Here is a 27,237-nt window from a genome sequence, read left to right as displayed (position 1 = left end):
AGGTCCACACTAGTCCAGTATGTAGATGATCTACTCCTCTGTTCCCCTTCATTGTCTGCCTCTGAAACTGATCCTTTATCCTTACTGCCCTAGCAAATAAGGGTCACAAAGCTTCTCGCTCTAAACTACAACTCTGTCAAACTTCTGTCACATACCTTGGCTTTCTCCTCTCCCAGGGTTCCTGTGCACTTTCTCCCACCCGTGTCCAAGCTATCCTTAGCTTTCCCCGACCCTGCTCCCCACGCCAGGTCTGGAAGTTTTTAGGCATGGCTGGATTTTGAAGACAATGGATTCCCCAATATGCCTCCCTTCCAAAACCTCTCCAGGAACTCGCTCGATTCTCTGTGCCTGACCGCATGCCGTGGCCCCCTGAGGCCAATTCTGCCTTTGTTTCCCTCAAACAGGGTTTGGCTTCTGTCCCTGCCTTAGGGGCTGCCTGACTATTCTAAGCCTTTTACCCTTTTCTGCCACGAACAATCTGGGTGTGCACTTGGAGTTCTCACTCAGATGCATGGAGAAAAGAATCGCCCAGTGGCTTATTTCTCTGCCACTTTAGACCCTGTTGCCCAAGGCTTACCCCCCTGCCTGCGTGCTGTGGCTGCTGCAGCGCGCCTAGTCGAAATGTCTGATTCCCTTGTTCTCCGCTCTCCTCTTACCCTCCTGGTCCCTCACTGACCTCGCCCTGCCCCAAGACTCTGCCCCAGAAACCGAGAAAGAATCCTGGGTTGCCCAAGGTTGCTCTTTACATCCCGATTCTTTTTGGCACTCGCCTACTGGCGCCTTTGTAGCCCCCTTTTCACTCTACCCATCTCTGGCCACCCTGCTACACAGTGTTTCGCATGTCGGAAAGGAGGGGATGGTCTCTGCTGTACCTAAGACAGGATGGTGGGCCCCCCCATTTTAGCTCTTTTGCAGCCCACCACTGTGCAGCCTGTACCATTTGCCAAAGCCATAATATTGGTAAACCTGTAAAAGTGGCCCAGGGGTTCCGGCGCCTGCCTCAAGCACCGTTCTTGCATTGGCAACTTGATTTTGTACAAATGCCTAAGTGTCAACAATATGAATTTATATTGGTTATGGTATGTTTATTCTCTGGTTGGATTGAAGCTTTTCCTTGTCGCAAGGCTGACTCACTGTCTGTTGCCAAATGTTTGTTAAATCATATTATGCCTGCCAAGGGAATTCCTGCTACTCTGTCCAGTGATCGGGGTACACATTTTACTGGACAACTTGTTCAACACCTGGACCATATATTGCATATCAAACACCTTTTGCACTGTCCCTACCACCCACAGACTGCAGGTGCAGCTGAAAGACGAAATGGTGTACTTAAGAATAAGCTTGCTAAAATTTGTGACTCTACAGGATTAAGCTGGCCAGTAGCCTTACCATTAGCCCTTATGGACATGAGATCCACTCCATCCCAAAGGCATAAATTAAGTCCCTTTGAAATTGTTATGGGACGCCCTCTGCGAGCTATGACTACCATTACTCCTGTTCCAGATTTGAACTTGACTCACAGTGCGCTCCTTCGTATTGCAAGGGACTAATGCAAGCTGTAAGTCACTTCCATTCACAGGTTCGAGCCGCCTGGCCCACGGAACCCACCTCTGACACTTGCCACAACCTCGAGCCAGGTGATTGGGTCTACGTACGGCGCCATCATCGAAAGCACGCCTTGGAGCCGCGGCGGAAGGGGTCCTCATCAGGTACTGCTTACTACACAGACGGCTGTTAAACTATCTGGCATCGCAGCGTGGATAAATGCTTCACAGTGTAAGAAGGCACCATCTCCAGAGAACCAATTACCTCCTCAGGACAACGCAGAGTCAATTTTGACTCCAGAAGAAGACGTAGAGGAACAGTCTGCAACACCTTACAATCTACGCTCTCGTAAGGGTTGCCAGAAGCAGACACTGTTCCTCGGCTGCTGGTATCTTACGGTCTGGGGAGACCACGATGACAATTCTTTTATCCGGCAGCAGGTGTGGATAGCTCAGATCCTTAATATTTCTAATTGCTGGGTCTGCAGCCACATCCCAGCCCACTCTCAAACTGGTGTTCCTGTCCTGGCTATCCCACTCAAGTCCCCAGACCTCACTGGAGGGCCTCATCCGTTTAACAAATACGGAACAGCAATGACACTTGGGAAGCGGTGGGAATAAATGCATCTAAATGGATAAGTGTGGTGGAGGGAAAAGGTCACTGGTGTTGGGTATGTAATGGGACAGGGCTGGATCTGGGGAAAAGCCGTTGCCTTCAGCTTATTGTGGCCAATGGTGTATGGGATTATTCAAACAAAACTAAAAAGTGGCGGGCCGGGTATGGAGATATGAATTCAAACAGAGAAATCAATCTCATGTTCCCCTTACAGTCATGCAAACAACACCACTCCTCGTAAGGAGAATTACCCTGTACCCTTTGGGGGATACTCCTCCTCCTTTGCAAACACCTATATGACAAATGGGTGCAACCAACCCTTCCTGGCCTTAATAGGCCATCACTGGGTGTGTGGGACCAGAGCTTATAGCGCACTACCAGCTAATTGGTCAGGAATCTGTTATCCCGCCCGACTCTTCCCACAATTCCGAGTGCTAGGAACCTTCCCTCGAGAACGCCTCCGCAATTTCAGGCGAAAAAGAAGGGACTTAACAGATGCCCAATGGTATGTAAATAACATAAGCCCCTTAACCTGGTAAGAGGCCATTGGTGGTTCCTTCATACCATTAGGGGGAGTAATACACCTTGCAAAAAGGCTCCTAAGGTTACAAGCAGCAGTTGAAATAATGGCAAATGAAACCGGAGAAAGTTTAAGAGCCCTGGCCAAAGAAACAGGGGCAATCTGACAGATGGCCCTCCAAAACCATCAGGCACTGGACATAGTGCTGGCGGCAAAAGGAGGGACTTGTGCTCTCATTGGAAAAGACTGTTGTGTGTATATACCAGACAACACCAATGAGGTAATAGATTGTGCTAGCCACTTAGAACAAATCGCATATCTTCCCCACGAAGAGCCATGTTCTTTATGGAAGTGGCTAAGTAACCTTTTCAATTTCTCTGGCATAGGAAACTGGTTGTTTCAGGGAGCCCTAACTCTCCTGTTTGGAATCCTAATAATTTTTATATGTTTTCAGTTACTTTCCTGTTGTATCCAAAATTGTGTCAGCATGCTACACAGATAGCTGCCCCAAACCAGAGTGCTAATTTGATGATTTTAAATATCACTGACGAACAAAGAGATAAAGAACGATTGATATGCGGAATCCAGTAATTGTTGGTCATTGCGTAGCTTGACCAAAAGGAGGGATTGTGAAAGTAGAATGAATTATATTCAAATTATAATTCATTAAAGAAATGCTACTTGAAGGGTTTGTTGAAATATAGTTGTCAGGAAGAGAAACATTAAGGAGTGTGAGACAATGGGTCCTCAAACTAATTAACTTAGAGCTCCTACTGAGCTAGGAGATTGGTAAACGTTAGTATGCAAATAAGATATGTATGTATATTTGTCAGTTTCTGCTTCCTTTTGTCTCTTATGTTAAATTGGCTTTGGCTTAATTGTATAAATAAGTTAGCATGAGCCTCAGAGAGGGGCTCACATATCTGGGTGCATTGGCAAAGCGCTTTGCTAATAAACAGAGTGGTCTGACAAATTATGTGAGTCCTGAATCTGACTTTGACAATAGCCATTGTGAAGACATTCAGAGATGAAGTTCAGAGGGGAGCAATAGCTTCTAGAAAGTCCTATTTTTGGGAGTGGAAAGGGCGGTTCAACCTCATAAGTTTTGAGTTGTATTCAACTCCTCTTCCGCCAAGCCCTATGCCCCTGAAATTTCTTGCAAAATGCTCCTAACTAATTTCTTTGCAACATCTCTAAAAATCTATTATTTCTTTTTCATCACTAGTGCTAAAACTTGTCTGTCTCTTACTGTGAATACTGGAACCCCTCCCCCTCTAATCTCCCTGCCAATCTAACCAAAACTCCACTGCACTTCTGATGATATCACCCCCTTCTCATTTTTAGTGCACTGAATTCAGGCTCTTCGTTCTCCTCTGCAAAGCCCTAAACAATCCCATTCCCTGCCTTCACATCTGCTCCCCGCTCTCTTCATCTTACTGCTCCTTTATCTCACTCTGCTTGCCAAATTCCTTTGTTATAATTCCTGTGCTTCATGCAACCTTATTTCTTGCCCAACCACTTCTTGTCACCTCCAAATCCATTCTTTCATGTAGCCTTCCAACTATAGCGGTTTCAGTTATCACATGTATCGATTTGGTCTGTAAGCTCTTTGTAGCATGAAATCCCCATCATGGACTTGTAAATGAGTCACAAACCATGTACAATTATGGAGTTCTAAAATCTTACCCAACTGGAAAACAGGCCAAGTCCTGAAGTCCTCCTCAGTCCTAACTCAGCCAAAACTTCCAGTGATTTCAGTGGGAGTTCTGCCTGAGTAAAGACACCAGTAACAAGTGTCAGAAAATAACAGTGGTTTCTTTAGCTCCACATTTCTTTGGGGGGATTGTGGAGGACTCAGTCCTAAAAGGAACATTTATGCAGAGCTGATCCAGTGTTAGCAAATCTGTGGAGAGGCCAAAGGGAAAAGAATAAGATGTGTCTTTATTTGCATGCTGCTGCTGCTCTTTCCATGTTATAAAAATGCACGGTGAAAGTCTGAGAATGTTAATGTAATAGTGAAAGCCTAGTAACTCTGACTTTTGATATTGGCTGTTGTTCTGTAGTCTCTGCTGTTCTCCTCACATCTCTTATATCTGGTTGATATCGCTACACTGACAACACACACATCTACTTCTCCATAAGTAGGTGTCTCTGTCCAGCCCCATGTAAGCCTCTTTCTGATATTTCTTTCTGTATGGCACTTAACATGGCTGAGATAAAATTCCTTATCTTACACTCTCTCCTCTTGATGCACTCCTGGATTGCCATCCCCAAATTAGCTTTCTCACCTGTCAATTGAACATTGTCTTTCCCCTTCTCACTTCCTTCCATTTGCTCTTCCTTAAAGAGACTGTTGAAATCAAGACAGGAAATAATCATGGAGCCAAAAGAGAGTCAGAAGGAAAGACAAGAGAAAAGGTGTATCTCAAGTTTAAAACCTTGTCCTCACCTTCACGGTACTTCACAATACTAGCTTAACCTACATCTCAGACCTTGTTTTATGTTTCCCCACACATCCCCTGCACTCCACCAATGATAATTATCTCCCATTCCTGTTTGTATGCATGCAGTGCCCATCTGAAGCAGTTTGCCAAGTTAGTTCCTTCTCCCCACTCAAGTTCCTTGTAAATCTGTTAAACAGGCTTGCAGTTGGAAGGTAGCATGATCTGGAGGATTGAGCAGGGAGCTGGGAAGCAGGTGGTACATCGTTCTCATCATGCCTTTGCTGAGGAATCACTTGGTGGCTGTGGGCAAATCATTTCCTCTCTTTGCTTCCATTTATATCCATCCCATAATACCTGCTTACCCCACAGGGACACGATGACTATTAGACATTAGCTAGTCAATGTATTTTGAACTAGTCAAGCATGACATAAATGCTATTATGGAAACCTCACATCTTCCTAGATGCAAATAGAATTTAAAAACAGAACAAGTGTTATCCTGTCTCTGGATCTCCCTGTGCATCTCTGTTAGCATCTCAGAAGGGAGAGCTCAGTGGTTTGAGCATTGGCCTGCTAAACCCAGAGTTGTGAGTTCAATCCTTGAGGGGGCCATTTAGGGATCGGGGCAAAAATTGGGGATTGGTCCTGCTTTGAGCAGGGGCTTGGACTCCTGAGGTCCCTTCCAACCCCGATATTCTCTGATAGTTATTGTCTTGTTTTTGGGCTTTGTACCGCATCAAGCTGCATACTATTGCCACTAAGTAAATAAGAATATGGATGCCTAAGACAGATGGACGTAAAAATACAATGTGAAAATACCAGCACAATTACCAGGATCCTTTCTGAGACATGAGTCTTAAAGAAGCTGCTCCTGTCATAGGACCCACAGTGGACAGATTTGTATCTAATGCCCTGCTGCTACTTTATTCTACACATTAGAGCTCATCTCTCCTCCAGACACTTACACTCTTTTTCTTGCATCTTCACGCTCTGTACTGTTGAACTGTTTTTGTTGTTGTTTTTGGTACCCTACATTTTTAGCAACTTGTCTTGACGTGGCAGCCCCTCTCAACTGTATGTTTTACAAATGATAGAACAGAACAAAGCTGTCTGTTCCCTTGGCTCCCACTAAGGCATTGCAGAGCCCCTGCTCTTCCTCAGTTATCTGTGTATAGCCTTGGTTAAATGAAGCATTTGTCCCCTTATATATATAATATTTTAAAAAGAATACAAAGCACATATGCTCTAGACTTGAAAATAGTGTATAATCCTCTAGTAAGTAACACTGAGTTTAAGGTTTCAGAGTAGCAGTCGTGTTAGTCTGTATTCGCAAAAAGAAAAGGAGGACTTGTGGCACCCTTAGAGACTAACCAATTTATTTGAGCATAAGCTTTCGTGAGCTACAGCTCACTTCTTCGGATGCACTCAGTGGAAAATACAGTGGGGAGATTTATATCCATAGAGAACATGAAACAATGGGTGTTACCATACACACTGTAACGAGAGTGATCACTTAAGGTGAGCTATTACCAGCAGGAGAGTGGGGGGGGGGGGAGAAGGGGAAGAGAAACCTTTTGTAGTGATAATCAAGGTGCGCCATTTCTAGCAGTTGACAAGAACGTCTGAGGAACAGTGGGGGGAGGGGGGAATAAACAAGGGGAAATAATTTTACTTTGTGTAATGATCAATCCACTCCCAGTCTCTATTCAAGCCTAAGTTAATTGTATCCAGTTTGCAAATTAATTCCAATTCAGCAGTCTCTCGCTGGAGTCTGTTTTTGAAGGTTTTTTTTTTTTGAAGAATTGCCACTTTTAGGTCTGTAATCGAGTGACCAAAGAGATTGAAGTGTTCTCCGACTGGTTTTTGAATGTTATAATTCTTGACATCTGATTTGTGTCCATTTATTCTTTTATGTAGAGACTGTCCAGTCTGACCAATGTACATGGCAGAGGGGCATTGCTGGCAAATGATGCAATGTATCACATTGGTAGATGTACAGGTGAACGAGCCTCTGATAGTGTGGCTGATGTGATTAGGCCCTATGATGGTGTCCCCTGAATAGATATGTGGACACATTTGGCAACGGGCTTTGTTGCAAGGATAAGTTTCTGGGTTAGTGGTTCTGTTGTGTGGTATGTGGTTGCTGGTGAGTATTTGCTTCAGGTTGGGAGGCTGTCTGTAAGCAAGGACTGGCCTGTCTCCCAAGATCAGTGAGAGTGATGGGTCGTCCTTCAGGATAAGTTGTAGATCTTTGATGATGTGTTGGAGAGGTTTTAGTTGGGGGCTGAAGGTGACGGCTAGTGGCGTTCTGTTATTTTCTTTGTTGGGCCTGTCCTGTAGTAGGTGACTTCTGGGTACTCTTCTGGCTCTGTCAATCTGTTTCTTCACTTCAGCAGGTGGGTACTGTAGTTGTAAGAATGCTTGATAGAGATCTTGTAGGTGTTAGTCTCTGTCTGAGGGGTTGGAGCAAATGCGGTTGTATCGCAGAGCTTGGCTGTAGACAATGGATCGTGTGGTGTGGTCTGGATGAAAGCTGGAGGTAGGAATAGCGGTCAGTAGGTTTCCAGTATAGGGTGGTGTTTATGTGACCATTGTTCATTAGCACTGTAGTGTCCAGGAAGTGGATCTCTTGTGTGGACTGGTCCAGGCTGAGGTTGATGGTGGGATGGAAATTGTTGAAATCATGGTGGAATTCCTCAAGGGCTTCTTTTCCATGCGTCCAGATGATAAAGATTTCATCAATGTAGCACAAGTAGAGTAGGGGCATTAGGGGATGAGAGATGAGGAAGCGTTGTTCTAAGTCAGCCATAAAAATGTTGGCATACTGTGGGGCCATGCGGATACCCATAGCGGTGCCGCTGATCTGAAGGTATACATTGTCCCCAAATGTGAACTAGTTATGGGTGAGGACAAAGTCACAAAGTTCAGCCACCAGGTTTGCCGTGACATTATCGGAGATACTGTTCCTGACGGCTTGTAGTCCATCTTTGTGTGGAATGTTGGTGTAGAGGGCTTCTACATCCATAGTGGCCAGGATGGTGTTTTCAGGAAGATCACAGATGGATTGTAGTTTCTGAGTTTAAGGGCTACTTAAAGATACCAGACAAATCCATAACAAGTCCCATTGACTGGAAGTTGAAATTAGAAAAATTCAAACTGGAAGCAAGAAGCAATTTTGTTTTAAATCCATATGGGTAATAAACTATTGGAGCATCTTACCAAGGAATGTGATGGATTCATCATCCCTTGGAGTCTTTAAATCAAGAGTGGGTGTTTTTTTCTAAATTACATGTGCTAGTTTAGCTGTAAGCAACTGAGATTGAAAGTGTTCACTTACACAGTAGGGAAAAATGCAAGAATTACTGGGTGAAGTTCTATGGGCACAGTGGTTGCTCTTACATTTCCAATGCTAGTTCATAGATCTAAAAGGCATGCCAGGCCAGCCTAATCTCACTCGAAAGAGCTCTTCCATTTTGGGTTCAGAATGGTTTCCCTTCTTTTCACAGAAAGTGATAGGCTGTGAAAGGGCTTCTACAAGCTTTCAACATCTGAATTACTTCTCTCAAAGAGAATGTTAAATAGTGTTTAAATACTAGGGGCCTGAGTTGAGTTTTTTTTAAGCCTAAGGGATTTAAACTGGATCAGAAATATGAAACGTAACTTAAAACTATTTTCAAATGCAAATGAATTTACTGCTGGGGAGAAGAGTGTCTGATATTCTGTATTTTCTTGCAGCAACCTGGGTGGAGCCACAGATTTGTAGGAAGTCAGAGGCTCACATGGGAAAAGTGACTAGTAGGAGAGAAACAACTTAGTACTTAAAATTCTGTCTTCAAGTACTGTATAAGTAGTAACCAGTATATTGTAATAGAATTGTAACTGTACAATGGCCCAGGACCTCTCCCTAAAAAGGGCCCTATTAGGTATGAGTCCTGCAAAATAGGGTCCCTTAACTGACAAATGAATTGGTAATAAAATCTGAGATGGGGAGGTACTTATCAGACTGTCTTCTCTGAGGCATGTGCCCTACCTCAGGTGTACCAGAAGCTTCTGCAAGCAGAACTGAGGGAGCATCAACATTTCAATTGAGTTTCCAGGAGCTGGTTTCTTGAGAGGCATTTTGTAGATGGTAGTTTCTTAAAGTGCTTTATGGACTCTTCTGTTGGTTAACTGGTGTGTTCAGTTCCTAGTGTCTACTTTAAAACAAACTCCTTGGGGCAGAACTTTATCCTCTGTTTTCTGCACAGTGCCAAAGCACATTGTTGACACTCTAATATTAAATACACACTTGCAGTTCTGGCCTAAAAATGTTATCCTTCCTAAATGCTTGGTTAAGAATTAGAACAGCTCCGCCTACAAAGACTTACGGGTAAACCTTCCGTAGGTACCATTCAAAAACAAAGACTCTGAATAAGACCTAGAACTGGACAAGAAAAGCAGCCAACCTCAAAAAGTGAAAGAACTCAGGTCAGGGTCACATAACATTCTGGGACACAACTCCAATACAAGGACTGCACAAATGAAAGGTAAGCCAGATTTATAATTATTGTTCAGTTTTATTTCCAGATTCTTAAATATTCCAATAAATCAGAACTAAAACCCCCTCCTGTTAGAACAGTCCACTCCATAAATTGCCCTTAGGGCTGCACCTGTAGATCTACAGTTTAAGTGTACCTGGTAAGAATGTTTGAGTTAAAAAAAGCATTAGAAAGCCAAACGATGGCTTGTTTCAGAAGCCATGGCTACACTTCTCAAACAAGATACTGACTCTCACTCAGACAGCAAACACAACCTTAACTCTGACCCACGGAAACTACAATAAAATATCATTATGACATAACACAAGAGGTTCTTCTAGTCAGTCTTAATGTAGATATGCTCTGATTAAAGTTCAAGGGCAATAAATAAAGCAATAAATGGGTTCATGGAGGGAGGGGAGGGGAGGAGATGGTGGCAGTATGCTTTTTAAGGAATCCTAGCACTGGACTGAGGAAAGCCAGCCAGTTTAGAGGTGGGTGCATTCTCCCTCTTGCTGAGACTCATGGGAGTGAAGCCATGCTATTGCTCATCTCCTGAGAGCCACAGAAGGTAAATCCCTCTTCGGTGGACCTTAGGAAGGAGACAGAAAAATAAATCCCTTCCTGAGGTTTTGAGGCTTGTACGAGGGGGCAGGTTTGGTGGTTTAAAGCTGGTCTTCAGTATAGTCTCTTGCTAGCCATTCTGACTCTGGTCCTGCCCCGGGATCATAGGGAAAAAGGCAAGGCACTAGTAATTCTAGGTTCCACCAGTTGAACTTCTTTAAAATCAAACAGCCAGTCAGCACTAGAAATTCACCAGTGAAAGAACACCACACAAGTCTGCATGCAGCACACAGGCAGGTACTCCCTGCCTGCAGCATGTGCAGGCACTTTCATTGCAACTTCAGACAACTTTACTCTGGAAACAGGGAAAGGCAAGGCTGGGCAGTTGCAGCGTGTGGGGGAGAGGCCTGGCCGGCGAAGGAGAACGAGTCTCATTGTGCTGCATTGAGAAGGCAGGAATTCTAGAAGGGGAAAAGGTTCCCTTTGAAGCACATGGCACTAAGAGCTTCCCAGTGACCATGGCAACAGGCTCAGTGGGTTCCCAGCCTGAGAACCAAGGAGCAACAGCCATGATTCAAAAACAAAACAAAACAAAAAAACAGTCTGAAAGAAGAGGAGGGAGGAGGGGCAGGGGGAATGAAGCAGAATTAGCCTGGCAGAAACTGAGCGGCTCCCTGGTAGGCAAATCCAGCCAATAATGCTTGTTGGGTTCATGGGGTTTCCTTTTCATTTTCAAAGCTTTCTTCTTCCTTCTTCATCCCCCTTCCAGCCCTATTCAGGAGCTCATCAGATCAGTAAAGCCCAGGCCTTTGCTTCGCCTGCATGCAGCGGTGCCTTAAACAGGGCTGCACTGTGATCAAAGGAGATGCTAAATCAAGGCTGCCACACACATCCCTTGCCCAACCAGGACCCAGTTTTCACTGGTGTTCAAATGGGAGCTGTTTTTAGAGGGGGAGCAAAGAGGATGACACGCTTGTGACTGTCCTTCCATCATATCATATAATGCTCATTCTTGCTGGACAGATTTCTTGTGATGCAAAGATCTCTCTAGAATTAAACATTTTTGTTCCTAAATACTGGGCCTATTTAATGAGCGGACAGAGAAGTGGTGTAAAGCTACTGAAAACACAGACTAATGTTCTGCCCTGAGCAGAATCCTTGTACCAAACAGACAGATTACTGTGTTATGGATGGACAACACTGTTATATTTCAGATCGTGACTTTTTCCCTTTACTTAAATTCACCCTCAGTTCTCTCCCTCTTGCTTTCCAACGTGAGAAAACGTAGCTCCCCTCACCCACCTGACACACTCTCATTCTGACACTTTCCCTGTTATTCCTAATGGCATCTTTCTACACAGTTCTTGATGTTCCTTGATCTTCCGAGTCATCTTCAAACCTGGTCCACACAAAGCTGCATCAGTATAACTGAAGGTGTGATTTTAAACCAATTCAGCTAAACTGTGGCAGCCCTGCATATGGACACTTATATCTGTTTAAATCTAGTTTATACTGGTCCAATTTGCAGTCTGTAATTTACAGATGCAAGGTAAACAGATATAAACTGGGTTTAAACTAATATGTGCAACATTCTGTATGGATGTTAAGTTAATTGTTTTTTAAATCAATTTAAGTTAAACTTCTGTGCAAACAAACCCTTTTCTTTATTTCCACAGTACCAATTTTCTTCTTACCATCAAATTGCCAGATTAAATAATCCAACTCTTTATACACCACGTTCCACATAAAAAACGTAGTTCTCACAGTTAATAGAATGGCTTCCAATGGGATGAAGGACAGATACTAGCAGATTCCAACCTGACTTCAGAGTTAGGAAATCCATGGGATCTGGAAAGGAGTAGAAACTCCAGCTGCAATTATGTTGCTGCCTTCATCAGAAGGCAAAGACAAAGCAGAATCTCTCCCAGTGGCCTATGGCTCATTATGGAATTAAAATTCAGCAGCCCTAAATCTGGGTTTTTTACACAGACTAGCCCATATATCGTGCAAAAATGTCTTTTGAAAGAGGAACTATTTGTATATGCAAGTAAAAAAATTTCAGTAGAAAGATCTTAACTTTCATATCTTTGTTGAGGTTTCAAAATATTTACTTGACTTGTTAACTCAAATTATTTCCATTATACCTGGGTCTACTAGAAAAATAGGCAGGTTTGCTATTTTCCTCCATTCTATGGAAACATCCCAGACAAAGATGATGATCACAAAGGAAAGTTTATAAATCTCAGCAATGAACACACTAGTGGAGATACTCAGCCAGACTGTTCGAGTGGACTATATCCCAAGTATCTAAGTCACATGTTAAAACCATTATTTGACACTTTTTAGGGGGAAAGGTGAAGGACAAATATGAGAGATGTTCAGGCGTCTCTAATGGAGATGGCAATAGCAGAGAAAGTGAAAAATAACTAAGGCCTGGTCTACACTACGGGGTTAGATCGAATTTAGCCGCATTAGGTCAACTTAAAAATGAATGTGTCCACACAACCAACCCCATTCCATTGACTTAAAGGGCTCTGAAAATTGACTTCTGTACTCCTCCCCGGCAAGGGGAGTAGTGCTAAAATCAACCTTGCTGGGTCGAATTTGGGGTAGTGCGGACACAAATAGACGGTATTGGCCTCCGGGAGCTATCCCAGAGTGCTCCAATGTGACCGCTCTAGACAGCACTTTGAACTCTGATGCACTAGCCAGGTGCACAAGAAAAGCCCCGGGAACTTTTGAATTTCATTTCCTGTTTGGTCAGCATTGCGAACTCAGCAGCTCAGGTGACCATGCAGTCCCCCCAGAATCGCAAATGAGCTCCAGCATGGACTGAAAGGGAGACACTGGATCTGATTGCTGTATGGGGAGAAGCATCTGTGCAGGCAGAACTCCAATCAAAAAGAAGAAATGCAAATATATTTGCCAAAATCTCACAGAGCACGTTGGAGAGAGGCTACAACAGGGACACACAGCAGTGCCATGTGAAAGTTAAGGAGCTAGGCAAGCCTACCAAAAGACAAAGGAGGCCGAACGGTCACTCCAGGTCAGAGCCCCATACATGCTGCTTCTATGATCAGCTGCATGCCATGCTAGGAGGGGACCCTACCACTACCCCACCACTGTCCGTGGACACCTGCAACGGGGGAGTCTCACGGAACAGGGAGGAGGATTTTGTGGATGAGGAGGAGGAGAATGCGCAGCAGGCAAACAGTGAATCCGTTCTCCCCAGCAGCAAGGACCTTTTCATCACCCTGGAGCCAATACCCTCCGAAGGCGGGATCCCCAACCCTGAAGCTGGAGAAGGCACCTCTGGTGAGTGCACATTTGTAACTACAGTACAGGGTTTAAAAGCAATAGTGTTGCATGTTTGATTTGCCCTGAAGAATTGGGATGCATTCGCGGCCAGTACAGCTACTGGAAAAGTCCATTCACATGTCTGGGGATGGAGCGGGAATCCTCCAGGGACATCTCCATAAAGCTCTCCTGGAGGTACTCTTAAAGTATTCTGGAATCATTGCAGCACAAACCATGGCAGCAAATGGTCCTCGGTTTTGGTCGCATTCAAACAACATTTGGTCTATATCTTTCTGTGTTAGCCTCAGGAGAGTGATATCATTCATGGTCACCTGGTTGAAATAGGGGAATTTTTGTAAGGGAACAGTAAAAGGACCCCGTTCATGCTGGGCTGTTTGCACTTGGCTAAAAGGGATCATCCCAGAGAATAGCCACGCGGTGGGGTGGGGGGGAAGTGTGTGCCGCGCATCCACCCGAAAACCGCAGCCCCTCCTTTTAAATGTGAAACCCAACCTATTTCTTACTCTGGGAAAGGATGGTGCTGCAGTTTGAAACCATTCCCACGTTATGGGTAAGAAGCTAACCCCGCGGACCCTTTGCCTTAGCATGGCTGCATGGAAACCAAATTCTGTTGCCCAGCCATGTGTGATGTGTCACCATACTGGCAGGCGCGCAATATAAAATGCAAAATGCGACCTTGTACCTAAAGCACATGTGCTGTCTGCTGTGAATTGCTTGATTCACTGTGAAAGAGTCTCCCTTTTATTCTCAGAAATGTATCATCTTAAATTTTACTCTCCCTTTTTATCTCCCCCCAGGTGCAAATGTTTCTAGGCTCCCCCTATCATCTCCATCCCTGAGGTTATTGCAGATTAGAAGGTGAAAAAAAACGCACTCACAGTGACATGTTTTCCAAGCTCATGCAGTCCTCCCGCACTGATAGGGCATAGCTGAATGCATGAAGGCATTCAGTGTTAGAGGCTAGGAAAGCATTAAGTGAGCGTGAAGAGCAGAGGCGGGAGGTGATGCTAAGGCTAATGGGGGAGCAAACAGACATGATGATGCATCTGGTGCCGCTGCCGCTGCAGGAAAGCCAACAAGAGCACAGACCCCTGCTGCATCCATTGTACAACCACCTGACCTCCTCCCCAAGTTACATATCCTCCTCACCCAGATGCCCAAGAATGTGGTGGGGGAGGCTCTGGGCAACCAGCCACTGCACTCCAGAGGATGGCCCATGCAACAGAAGGCTGTCATTGAAACAGTTTGATTTGTAGTGTGGCTACAATAAGCAATGTGGCCTTGTCCTTCCCTCCTCCCCCACCCCACCCGGGCTACCTTGTCAGTTATCTCCCTTTTTTAAAAAAATTAATAAAGAAAGAACGCATGGTTCCAAAACAATAGTTACTTTATTTCGAAGGGGTGGGAGGGTGGTTGGTTTACAGGGAACTAAAATCAACAAAGGGGCGGGTTTGCATCAAGGAGAAATACACAACTGTCACACGGAAGCCTGGCCAGTCATCAAAGCCTCTCTAATGCACAGCACGCCTTGCTGTGCTCTTCTAATCGCTCTGGTGTCTGGCTGCTCAAAATCGGATGCCAGGTGATTTGCCTCAACCTCCCACCCCGCCATAAATGTCTCCCCCTTACTTTCACAGACATTATGGAGCACACAACAAGCAGCAATAACAATGGGAATGTTAGTTGCGCTGAGGTCTGACCTAGTCAGCAAACAGCGCCAGCGAGCTTTTAAACATCCAAAGGCACATTCTACCACCATTCTGCACTTGCTCAGCCTATAGTTGAACTGCTTCTTACTACTGTCCAGGCTGCCTGTGTAGGGCTTCATGAGCCATTGGGAGCAAGGGGTAGGCTAGGTCCCCAAGGATAACTATTGGCATTTCAACATCCACAATGGTAATTTTCTGGTCTGGGAAGTAAGTCCCTTCTTGCAGCTGCTCGAACGGCCCGGAGTTCCTAAAGATGCGCGCGTCATGCACCTTTCCCGGCCATCCCATGCTGATGTCGGTGAAACATCCCTTGTGATCCATCAGTGCTTGCAATACCACTGAAAAGTACCCCTTGCTGTTTACATACTGGCTGCCAACGTGGTCCAGTCCCAAGATAGGGATATGGGTTCTGTCTATCACCCCACCACAGTTAGGAAAACCCATTGCAGCAAAGCCATCGACTATGACCTGCACATTTCTCAGAGTCACTACCCTTGATAACAGAACGTCAATGATTGCATTGTTTCAGAGTAGCAGCTGTGTTAGTCTGTATTCGCAAAAAAGAAAAGGAGTACTTGTGGCACCTTAGAGACTAACAAATTTATTTGAGCATAAGCTTTTGTGAGCTACAGCTCAAATAAATTTGTTAATGATTGCATTGGCTACTTGGATCACAGCAGCCCCCACAGTAGATTTCCCCACTCCAAATTGATTCCCGAGTGACCGGTAGCAGTCAGGCGTTGCAAGCTTCCACAGGGTTATTGCCACTCGCTTCTCAACTGTCAGGGCAGCTCTCATCTTGGTATTCCTGCGCTTCAGGGTGGGGGAAAGCAACTCACAGAGTTCCAGGAAAGTGGCCTTACACATGCGAAAGTTTTGCAACCACTGTGAATCATCCCAGACCCGCAACACTATGCGGTCCCACTAGTCTGTGCTTGTTTGCCGGGCTGAGAATCGGCGTTCTACTGTATCAACCAGCCCCACTGCCACCATGATGTCCCAATTGCCACAGCCCATGCTTTCAGGAATGTCTGTGTCCATGTCCTCATCAAAATCATCCTCGTGATGGCGTCTCTTAGCCTGGTTCTTCATCTACTCCAGGATAATGCGAGAGGTGTTTACAATGCTCACAACAGCAGCAGTGAGCTGAGCGGGCTCCATGCTTGCCGTGGTATGGCATTTGCAGGAGATCAGAGTTGCAGTGGAAGCGGTGGATGATGACAACATGGGAGAAATTTGCTATTGAGACTCAGCTCATTTACAAGAGCAGGAGAGCAGAGCTGCAGTGGAATCGGTGGATGATGACAGTTAGCAATCGTACTGCACCGTCTGCTGACAGCAGCACCCCGGACACAACAGCAGCGGTGATGATGAGCTGAGCTGAGCGGGCTCCATGCTTGCCGTGGTATGGCGTCTGCACGGAAAAAAGGTGCAAAACGATTGTCTGCCATTGCTTTCACGGAGGGAGTGGCAACTGACAACATGTACCCCAAACCACCCGCGACAATGTTTTTGCCCCATCAGGCATTGGGAGCTTAGCCCAGAATTCCAATGGGCAGCAGAGACTGCGGGAATTGTGGGATAGCTCTTGGCTCTTTAAGTCAATGCTAGCCATGGTAGTGAGGACGCACTCTGCCGACTTAATGCGCTTAGTGTGGACATATGCAATTGACTGTATAAAATCGATTTCTAAAAATCGACTTCTATAATATCGACCTAATTTCATAGTGTAGACATACCCTTAGCCTTTTTTCTTTAAAGAAACTTTTGGCAACACCAACATGTATTTTACTTGAAATTCTTGTGTTGCTATGAACTCCAATTCCCAACAGGGCTTTCCCTTCTCCCGCAAAGGCTGCAACAATCTTCTAGGAATCTTTCTACGTTGGGCATTTTCTTAAAAAGGAACACAACAGAGATAATACAAAGTTTATTACCATTGTTTACAACTAGACCTTGCAGATACATTTTTGTTTGAGGGCAGCACTTCTTGTACTGAATTTACACCCTATCAATTTTTTCTATCCTTGTTTGCCAGGAATCCTGGTGTCCAAATTGCTAGGAGGACTCTTACAAATAGCAGCTAGAAGTCAAATGCAGCCAGTCTCCCCTGTCACCTCCTGCTACATTATATTCATTTTTCTTAGCCTTGACAGATACTGTAGTCACACTGGTTTCTACAGTTAGGTTGATTAGATGCTTAAAACACATTATTCCCACAGATTGGCTTTTGAGGCTCATAGTGTCCCCCCCCACATCTGTCCATGTGTTCAGTGCTAATGAAAATTACTGGTTTGAAAGCCCTGGAGACTAGAATTCTCTGTTTATACACAGAACCAGAACAGCCAAGGCAGTGATAATGCAAGCTTCCACCATGCACCATCTGCCAACATGCCTCAGCCCTGATGTGGTGGGATTAACAATAAGGGTGAAAAAAAGAGTTTCCATGTCTCTTTAGTGTCCTTTTTAAGACTACCAACAGCAGGAAGCAATTAATGACAATTATGGTGGTAGGTCTGTGGTGGGTTCACCTTTCTACTGGGAACTGGACTGAGCCCACAGTCGTTCCATACAGGCCAAAGAGCTATCAGATGGTAATTGTCTGTCACAACCAACCTGCTCAGGATTCATGGTGGTCACTGGTGACATGCAGGTGAAATGCTGTCTGCCAGTCCCAATCCTGGCCACTAGCTAGTTATGCAAGGGTTGCCAGCTACGTTGCATCTGAGTTTCCCACTCATGACTTGAGCCCTACAATTGCTCAAAGATTATTCTTTTGTGTAGCTGATGGCAAAAACTCACATTAATCTTTTGATCTTCTTACGGAATGTTCCACAGACCTCTCTTCTTAAGCTACTGCTTTTTTCCCTCTATATCTGCAGACACTTGATGCTTTAATTGTCAGGGGTCTAATTACTTTCTGCATGCAGAAGATGTAGAGACAGGTTCTTTTTGGTTTATCCTGAGGATGTCTCTCTCCTAATTTCATGCTCTCTGGCTGAGATCATTAGTTAGGTATTCAAGAATTTTTTAGCATTTAACATAAATGAAAAACCAGAAGTTTATGATTTTAGGCCCCATCACCTCTTCCTATATACAAGTATTAGAGAGACAAGGCAGGTAAGGGAATATTTTTTATTGGACCAACTTTTGTTGGTGACAGAGACAAGCTTTTGAGCCACACAGGGCTATTCTTCAGGTCTGGACACTAAGGTCTGTGTGGCTCAAGAGCTCGTCTCTCTCACGTTGTTGGTCTTCTTGCCTCATCCCTTTTTGGCTTACATTCTGTCCAAATTCCATAGATCATTTGATTTTTCATTGTTCCTTTTTTCATCTCCTGCTCCTTTATTCAGACATCAGCAAATGCATACCTGTAAAGCTGCAAAATTATCTTTTTGACACTTACAGCTGTTCTTACTGTTCCATGCACATGCTTACAGAACCTAAGCCATTTATTCTTCCCAGGAAACTGATCACTATGACCTAGTTTTGTTTAAAATCTAAACTTTCTTTCTTTTAGTCTGCTGTATTCTGGTTTGTACTATCTTTTATGCCCTGTACAGAACCTTAGAATTCATGAAAGGTGCTATACAAATTATTAGACAGCACAAGCCTTGTTCCAAATCCTTGCAATGCAGAACCCCCAACTGAGTTTGCAACAAGACTCTCAGGCTTGTGTCTGCCCTTTCCACACTTCTAACCTTTGAATCTATACTGGAAATTGTATTATGAGATTTGTGTCTAAGATGAGGAGTAAAGAGACTAAATCTGCCAGCACTTAATAAAAAAAGGCAGGAGTCCTTTAAATCCTGGTTTATGGGAGATCCACTGCATTTCAGATACCAATGTGCTGTGGAAATGTCTGTGACTCCATAGCCAAAAAACAAAGCCTTTGAACGCTTCTTCCTTGGTGTCTCAGGATTCAGTGAAAACCAAGCTTGGACAGCAGGGCAATGAGACAATTACCTTTAGTGGATGCTATCTGCAAGATGTTTGGGGGAAGGTGTGACATCAATTGTGAGAAATGAGGACGGGGAGGATCCTCAAATGACTTAATAAAACACAGTAAACAAGTTGCTTTGGCACAGCTGAAATCAAAGGTATCTGAAGCTTGGAAGGCATATTCAGGCCCCCACACTTTCTCTCACTCCCTGGAAGATGGGTGGCTTTAATTGTTTTAGTGTGGGAGATAGCCCTAATTGTCAGGGGAAAGGCCATGATAGCAGATTGGAGCAATGCTCCTCAAATTATTTCTGTCACAGGAATGTTAAGCATGCTCCATCACTGCATCTGCCCAATTCCAGGATCAGCCTTCAGCATAATGAGAAATAACAATTCACCACAAATCATAAAAATGTAATGGGCTATAAATGTCAGAGATGTAGAATGGAGAAATAACTGACTCTGCAAACCAATGTCATTCTATACTTTAATTACATACATAAATGCACACTGAAAGAGTATTAAGGTCGCAAACTCAAGGACTCAAAAGTTAGAAAATGCCAGAATTAAGGTTTTCCATGAACATCTTAATTCAGCCTCCTTGTGTGTACACATTATGACATCTTCAGTTATATGTTTCCCCCCCTCCCGCACAAGAGGACTCCTGCTTCATTCAGTGCACAGTCTGGATGGTGTTGACTCATTCAAAATTTTTTAATCCTTATTCGTTATGTGGCTTCAGGCCTTATTTATTGCACACAATTCAAACGCTGAACTGAATACAGAATTATTAATATCCTCACAACCTTTTCTATAATGCCCATCACCACAGTGTCGCCACAACAATGAATTTATCTGCACAACATTCCTGTAAGGTAAGGTGATATTATTCCCAATTTGCAGACAAGGAATGGAGGCACAGAGATTAAAGCCAAAATTGCCTAAAATGTCCATTATTTGGGTTCCCAACTTAAGATGCCTAGGGGGCCAGATTTTTTAGTTGATTCTTTGTTTTTAGAGCATGTGTATTGTACTTTATATAGTCAAAGCACAATTGTTGTTCTGGGCACTCAGCACTTCCAAAAATCAGACCTCAGCTATCTTGCGTCTGACACCCAGAAATTGAGGCCAGCTGTGAAAAGTTTGGTTTAAATAACTTGCTACGCATCACATAGAAACTCTGTGGCACCAAAAGGGATAGAATTCAGTGTTCTAGGGTGGCATCAAATTAACTCAGCCACAAAATTAACTCATCTTTTCCTCTTTCTACAATACCATCTCCTTCCTGATACACTTTTCAATACTTCAGCAAACGAGGCGGGGGTTCTATAACCTATAGCCTCATCCACTACACAACACAGATTCATTTCCAGAGCACCATCTATCCCAGGGGTGGGCAAACTACGGCCCGCGGATTGCCCCCCCCCGACCCCCCCACCGTGCCACGGGACACAGGGATGTGGTGCCGGCTACTTCCGGGAGCGGCACGGGGCCAGGGCAGGCAGGGAGACCGCCTTAGCCCCGCGGTGCACTGCTGCCACCCTGGAGCCACTCCAGGTAAGCAGTGCCGGACCAGAGCCCACACCCCGAACCTCTCCTGCACCCCAACCACCTGCCCTGAGCCTCCTCCTGCAGCACAACTCCCTGCCCTGAGCCCTCTGCTGCACCCCTCCTGCACCACAACCCCCTCCCCTGAGCCCCCTTCCGCACCCCTCCTGCACCTCAACCCCCTGCCCTGAGCCCTCTCCTGCACCCCGCACTGCTCCTGTACCCCAACCCCTTGCCCGGAGCCCTTTTCTACACACCGCACCACCTCCCACACCCGCACTCCCTCCCGCACCCCAACCTCCCGCCCCAGCCCTACATTCATGGCCCTGCATGCAATTTCCCCACCCAGATGTGGCCTTCGGGCCAAAAAGTTTGCCCACCCCAATCTATCCTATAAACTGAGTGAGGGAGGGGTGCTGTGGCAAAAATTGTTTTTAATCATATGATCACATACAATCACAATTTATATACACAAGGAGCTGAATTAAGGTTGCACAGGCAACCTTAATATTGGCATTTTTAAAAGTTTGAGTGCTTGACTTTTCAACTTTAATATAGTTTAATTGTATGTAACTTCCTAAATTTTTATAAAAATCAAACAAAAATAAAAATTCCATTACATGGAGCAATACAGACCTCCACATATGTCATCAGCAGGGTAGGAACCTTTTAATCCATAGCACGGACTTCTACCACTTGAGCCAATGATGACTGGTAGCAGTAGAAGGCTGTTATCCTCTATGAGGCCCTGACACCAGAGGGGGATGAGATTCACACTCTGACAGAAATTTTCACAGCTCTTTGCTCGACAGCAGAGGAATGTGGGGGCTCTGATATCCTGGTTTTTAGTTGCAAGTTCTGGAGAAGTGTGTTCTCTAGGGGTTACAGCCCTCACAGTCTGACCCCAACGAAACCTACTCCTCAACACTCGGCATTTGAGTCAGGATGCTTTCCCTTTCTCCTCCCTGCTGCCTGGGCACCTGCAGAGGGAGCACTGAGAGCACAAAAAAGTTAGTCTCTCTGCTCTTACTTCTGGTGCCTTGCACCACATGATCCCAGCGCTGCCTGGTAGAACCAATGCAAGGAAAGTCCTGCTCAGCTACTACAATCATGGACTGCAGCATGCTCAGTGCAGACAATGTTCAGGGAACTTTGCTCCCAACCTCTAGCAAATCTCTACAGATCATGGAGAAATGGTGATTTTCAGAAGCATATAACAGCTACATTTGGTTGTATTTTCACAGGGATGACAAAGGCATCTCTCTGACACCATGGCACCCTCCACACATCACATTTCAACTCCTTGATCCAATGTATGGAGGCACTAGAAGTTCTCAATGAAAAGGTTGCAAGACCTTTTTTAAAATGGGCTAAGCTCATTTCCCCCAACCTTGTTCTTGGAAATGCTAAACAGTTTTTGCTGAAGCTTTTAAAAAACATTTAGTCTCAAGACAGCCAGGGCTGTAAAACAAGGTCTTATAATGGAAAGCATTAAACAACCTCAGCTAGGTGTTACTTCCAACTGCATCTATAATGTCATCTCTTGTTTAAACATTAATCTTTCAAAAACACTAATCCTAGAATATAAATGGTCAAGCAGGACTTTGGCTGGAAGATCAAGAGAGCTGGACACTGAACCAGGATAGCAGAACTGAGGACACAGAGTTTGGAGTCTTCTAGTCTAAAGTTACTGTCCGAGTAATTCTAGTGCCCCAGCTGCTGCTCAGAGCCTTGTCCAGTGGCAACATGAAGTTAACATGACTGGTAAGTTTTATGGCTCCTATTCAGAATCCTGTGGTCTGTAGTGAAACTCCCAAGAATCAAGTCAGTTCTATAGTACTGCTGCTGCTGGATTGCTATAGCCCTGAGCTATAGCTGAGTCACTGGAGCTATCCTCTGGAGAGGAGAACTCACAAAAAGGATAGGGTACAATAACTCAGACACCTTCAAGGCAACAGAGAGATTGGGGATGGACAGTATAGCAAAAGACTCTCCTGCTCTTCTAGTAGACAGGACGGTGGAGAAGAAGCAAAGAAACTCCTACTCTGGTGAAAGTCAGAAAGATATACTCCCACCACAACCCAAATAATCCGGAGGCCCTGGTATTGCCGGGGTGGGGGTAGGGGGGGCAGGAAGGAGGCGAGAGGCGTGGCAGGAAGGGTTCTCCCATTTTCCATCTGCCACAGAAGGCTGGGAAAGGAACTAGTAGCCAAAGACTGGTACAAGAGACTGAGTCCCTGAACAGGGCCCAGGGACATACACCTCCCAGTACCCTGCCCACTGCCCAGCAGTAGAGTCCTGGGCTTTTCACCAGGACATTGCCTCAGGTCTTTTCTGATCCCTCACTCCTCCCTACATCTTTCATATTAACCCCCAGCTAGTACATATCTGCTAAATTTTTCATGCCTTATTTCATCACAAAACTCCCAGAAAAGAGCTCAATATATTTAGTTTAACAAAGAGAAGGGTAAGTGGTGACTTGATTACAGTCTATAAAATCCTACATGGGGAAGAAATATTTAATAATAAGCTCTTCAGTCTAGCAGAGAAAGCGCTAACTTGATCCAATGGCTGGAAGTTGAAGCTAGACAAATTCAGACTGGAAATAAGGTGCACATTTTGGACAGTGAGAGTAATTAACCATTGGAACAATTTACCAAGGGTCTTGGTGGATTCTCCAAAACTGACAATTTTTGAAATAAGATTGGATATTTTTCTAAAAAATCTGCTCCAGGAATTATTTTGGGAAAGTTCTGACCTATGTTATACAGCAGGTCAGACTAAGTGATCACAATAGTCCCTTCTGGCCTTAGAGTCCATGAAACTCCCCATTCTGCCCCGTTTTATGCACCCCCTGCATAACTGCAGAGACCACCACCGGCAGAGCACAATACTTTGCTGAAACTCCTCCTTGAGCTAAATGCCCTATTTTGCCCAAGTCTTTCCTCTCCCCCAGCCATTTTCCATATCTGAGATGCCCTTTTTCAAGCCTGGCACTAGTGGCATATCCCATGGGAGACCTTAGAAAGGATTTGTTTGGGAAAAAAACGTTTCCTCCAGTTTTTCTCATTTGTCACAAGAAGGGACTATCCCCTTCTAGAAACAGAGTTGCAAGCTCCATTTATACAAAGTATTGGTGGTCATTTTTTCCCCTTACCTTGCCCAGGACAGTGAGGCATGGTTTAGGCTCCAACTCAGGCTGTTCCAGTTTCACCACTCCTACCCAACCATATTCATACAAGTCCTCTTCATCATTGCTATTACACAGTCCCAGTGGATGCATCTGAAACAGAACAAGGGGAGATGAGGAGAAATTGGTAAAGGCGTTAACCAAAACATTAACACGAAAACAAGACAGTGTTCATTATGATGGAAGTAACAAAATAGTCTACTGGTGGCCTTAATACAGAGCAGTATATTTATCAGTCGAATACACACTGAACAGAGAAATATCTGCTTGCTGTTCAGACAGTGGCACGTCAGAAAGCGAGAGAAGTTCCATAATTCACTGATGTCCCATCACTTCAGATTGCTGATGTAAGTCCTATTATAAATAAAGGGACCAGTCTCTTCCTTTAAAGATAGAAGGTGAAGGTGACTAAAGCAACTTTTAAAGGCACCTAGAGTTAGGTTCCTGATTTGAGACTGGAACAGATACCACCAACTAGACTGAAGGGAGGAAGCAGCCAATCACTTGAGTGTTTTAGTACACTAGTGGAAAATCCTCTCCATTTGGATGCAGTGGCTTCTGCATAACTATATCAGAGAACGTAAGAGTATGGTTTTGTGGGGGGCAACATCATAACCTGGTGCTGAGCTCTGACTAGGATTTAATATTTGCAGTACAGTAGCCTCCAGAGACCTGCATCAGAATCAGGAACCCACTGCGTGATGTGCTAGAAGTTCCCATCTGGATCCCTCTGCAGCCTGGGTCAGTCACCCAACCAATCTGGCTCACTTTCTACCTCTGCAAAAGAAAACAATACTCTTCTTCCCACGTGGTGTGGTGGGTGGTGGTGGAGTTAATACTTATGAAGCACTTTGGAAAATGAAAATGCTGTTTTAGTGCTAAATATTTTTATTGTAGTCCTTACACTTCTGATCTCAATTGTGATTTGCCAGAACTCAGATTTGCCAGTAACAGATGGATGGGAAACCAGTGGTGCAAAACAGTTAGGAAGCCAAAAGCAGCAAAGCACTCCAAATGAAGACTGATAGTGTCAGACAAATCAGCAATTACTTTGATCTTGAAATGTTATTCCAGTCTAGAGTTTTCCTCAAACAGGGAGCAGCCCAGCACAGTCCTCGCCTTGAGTAAGGGCAGTGAATGAATATACCCAGGGGGCACTGCAACAGTAACCTAGAACATTTGCATTGACAAACTTACAGACGAATACTCCCAGACCAAAACAAAAAAACAAACAAACACACAGCTAACATTGCAATAGTGCCCAAAGGCCTCAGCTAGGATCGGGACCCATTGTACTAGCTATGGTACCGAGATATTGTCTCTGCCCCCAAACAATTAATTATCTAATTTGAAAAGAGACCCAGCTAGACAGTGTGAACCAGGATCATAAAAAATAAAATCCCTGCAGTTACCACAGGTCAGATAATAAACAATCTGATGGTTCCAGATCATCTGAAAGAGGTAGCTCCTGTAATGCAAAGGTAGGTGCAAATGTGTGTATTGGGGAGTCACCCAAAGAGGGCAGAGTTAAGGTTGCATGGCATGTACCTGAACTCCTCCTCAGCACTGCACATACGCCTGTCTAGATGTCTTGTGAGATCTGCAATCTTCGCACCCTGCACGCAATTTACCACATGGTTCTCCCAGTCACCACAAACCCAACTATCTATATTCTAATAATCAAATCCCCATCACTATTATCTGGCTCTTCCTAACAACAGGGGTTCCTATACCAGGAGGGGTATCCTCAGTGTGAGAGGATATCATGACATCATCTGGAAGGCAAGTCCCAACTATAGGATTGATTCCCTCCACTCCAGCTTGATATTCTTCTTCCCCAAGACTTTTGTCCTCCTTAACAGCACAGAGGCTGTCAGACTGGGTGTGGGACCATTCTACCACGTCCCTGAAAGTCTTGGCTATGTACCTCGCATATGTTAAGGGCTGTTATAAAGAAGATGGTAATCTATTATTCTCCACGTGCACCAGGATAGGACAAGTAGTAATAGGCTTCATCTGCAGCAAGGGAGATTTAGAAAGTTTTTCCTAATATCTTAACTAACTACAAAGAAAGTTAAGCTCTGGAACAGGCTTACAAGGGAGGTTGTGGAATCCCCATCACTGGAAGTTTTTAAGAACAAGTTGGACAAACACATGTCAGGGATGGTCTAGCTTTATCTGGTCCTGCTTGAGTGCAGGGGGCTGGACTTAATGACTTCTCAAGGCCCCTTCCAGCCCAATTACTCTATGCATCTCTTTCCTTTGATGACATACATGGGAGTCAGGGACAGGGGCTCACACACACTCCTGGAGGGGCACAGCCCAAGATCACCTCGTATCACAATCACAGCTCTGACAAGCTGCTCCAACTAATCCCTCCACTATTAATACAGCTACACATAATATAAAGAAAAGGAGTACTTGTGGCACCTTAGAGACTAACCAATTTATTTGAGCATGAGGTTTCACCATGTAGCTCACGAAAGCTTATGCTCAAATAAATTGGTTAGTCTCTAAGGTGCCACAAGTCCTCCTTTTCTTTTTGCGAATACAGACTAACGCGGCTGCTACTCTGAAACCTACACATAATATACTAATTGTAGTTGGGAGTGCATGCAGATAATCCCCAGAGGCTCCAGCCAACTCCAACAGGGCAGAGTTAAGTTTGCATGGGTTTGTACCTTAACTTTGTATTTCCTAGTTTTTAGAAGTCTGTGTTTTGCAGAACTTAATGTTCTGGAAGGGCACAAAATACCACTGGACTACCCTAACTCTGCATTAAGAAAGTTTTTTGTGAGTGAATATGTTTCTATAGTTAAACCCTCTTCCTGTACAGCAAAACAAACACAATAGCTATTTGACACTACCAATGACTTGGAAGAATAGTGTAGGGCCATGATCTGATCCAGAATAGTGTTTGATAAGGGATTTGCCTCTCTTTCTTCTCCTCCTCCTTCAAGGAGGGTCTCCCTAACAAACATACATTTACAACCGGAGGAGGAGAAGAAAGAGAGGCAAATCCCTTATCAAACAAAGGACCATGGTTATTAATAAACTCTTGTATGTAGTGGTGAAGTGGGCATGTGTCACAGAGCTACAAGATCGGTGCTACACATCCAGCTTTGGAGCAGTCTGTTGGAGGAACCTTTTTGCTGTGCCAGGCCCCCAAGGCACCTCACTCTTCCTATAGGATAGGCCACACAGCCTCACCACCATCTCAGACTGAACCTCTGGGCTTCAGCACTTCTGCTTCACACAGTGAGCTCTGTTCAGCATGTCCAACAGAGAGTTTTCTGGTACAGACTTGTACGCTCTTTAATGTACC

At 44.6% G+C, this 27,237-nt stretch overlaps 1 protein-coding gene across 2 annotated transcripts in view; it reads right to left on the bottom strand.

The window, feature by feature from the left end:
- The window catches only part of ZNRF3 (zinc and ring finger 3), a 217,491-nt gene that overhangs the window by 53,085 nt on the left and 137,169 nt on the right, over window positions 1-27,237 (bottom strand). For both annotated transcript variants that reach the window (XM_074972553.1, XM_074972554.1), the window contains one exon: window positions 23,880-24,005. In XM_074972553.1, the coding sequence (XP_074828654.1) occupies window positions 23,880-24,005 (126 nt within the window). Of the gene's footprint in view, window positions 1-23,879; window positions 24,006-27,237 lie in introns of those variants that run through there.

The sequence above is a fragment of the Natator depressus genome, chromosome 15 (assembly GCF_965152275.1).
Source record: "Natator depressus isolate rNatDep1 chromosome 15, rNatDep2.hap1, whole genome shotgun sequence".
Lineage (NCBI taxonomy): Eukaryota > Metazoa > Chordata > Testudines > Cheloniidae > Natator > Natator depressus.
The sequence above is the reverse complement of the archived record's forward strand: the minus strand, read 5'-3'. Positions and strand labels throughout refer to the sequence as shown.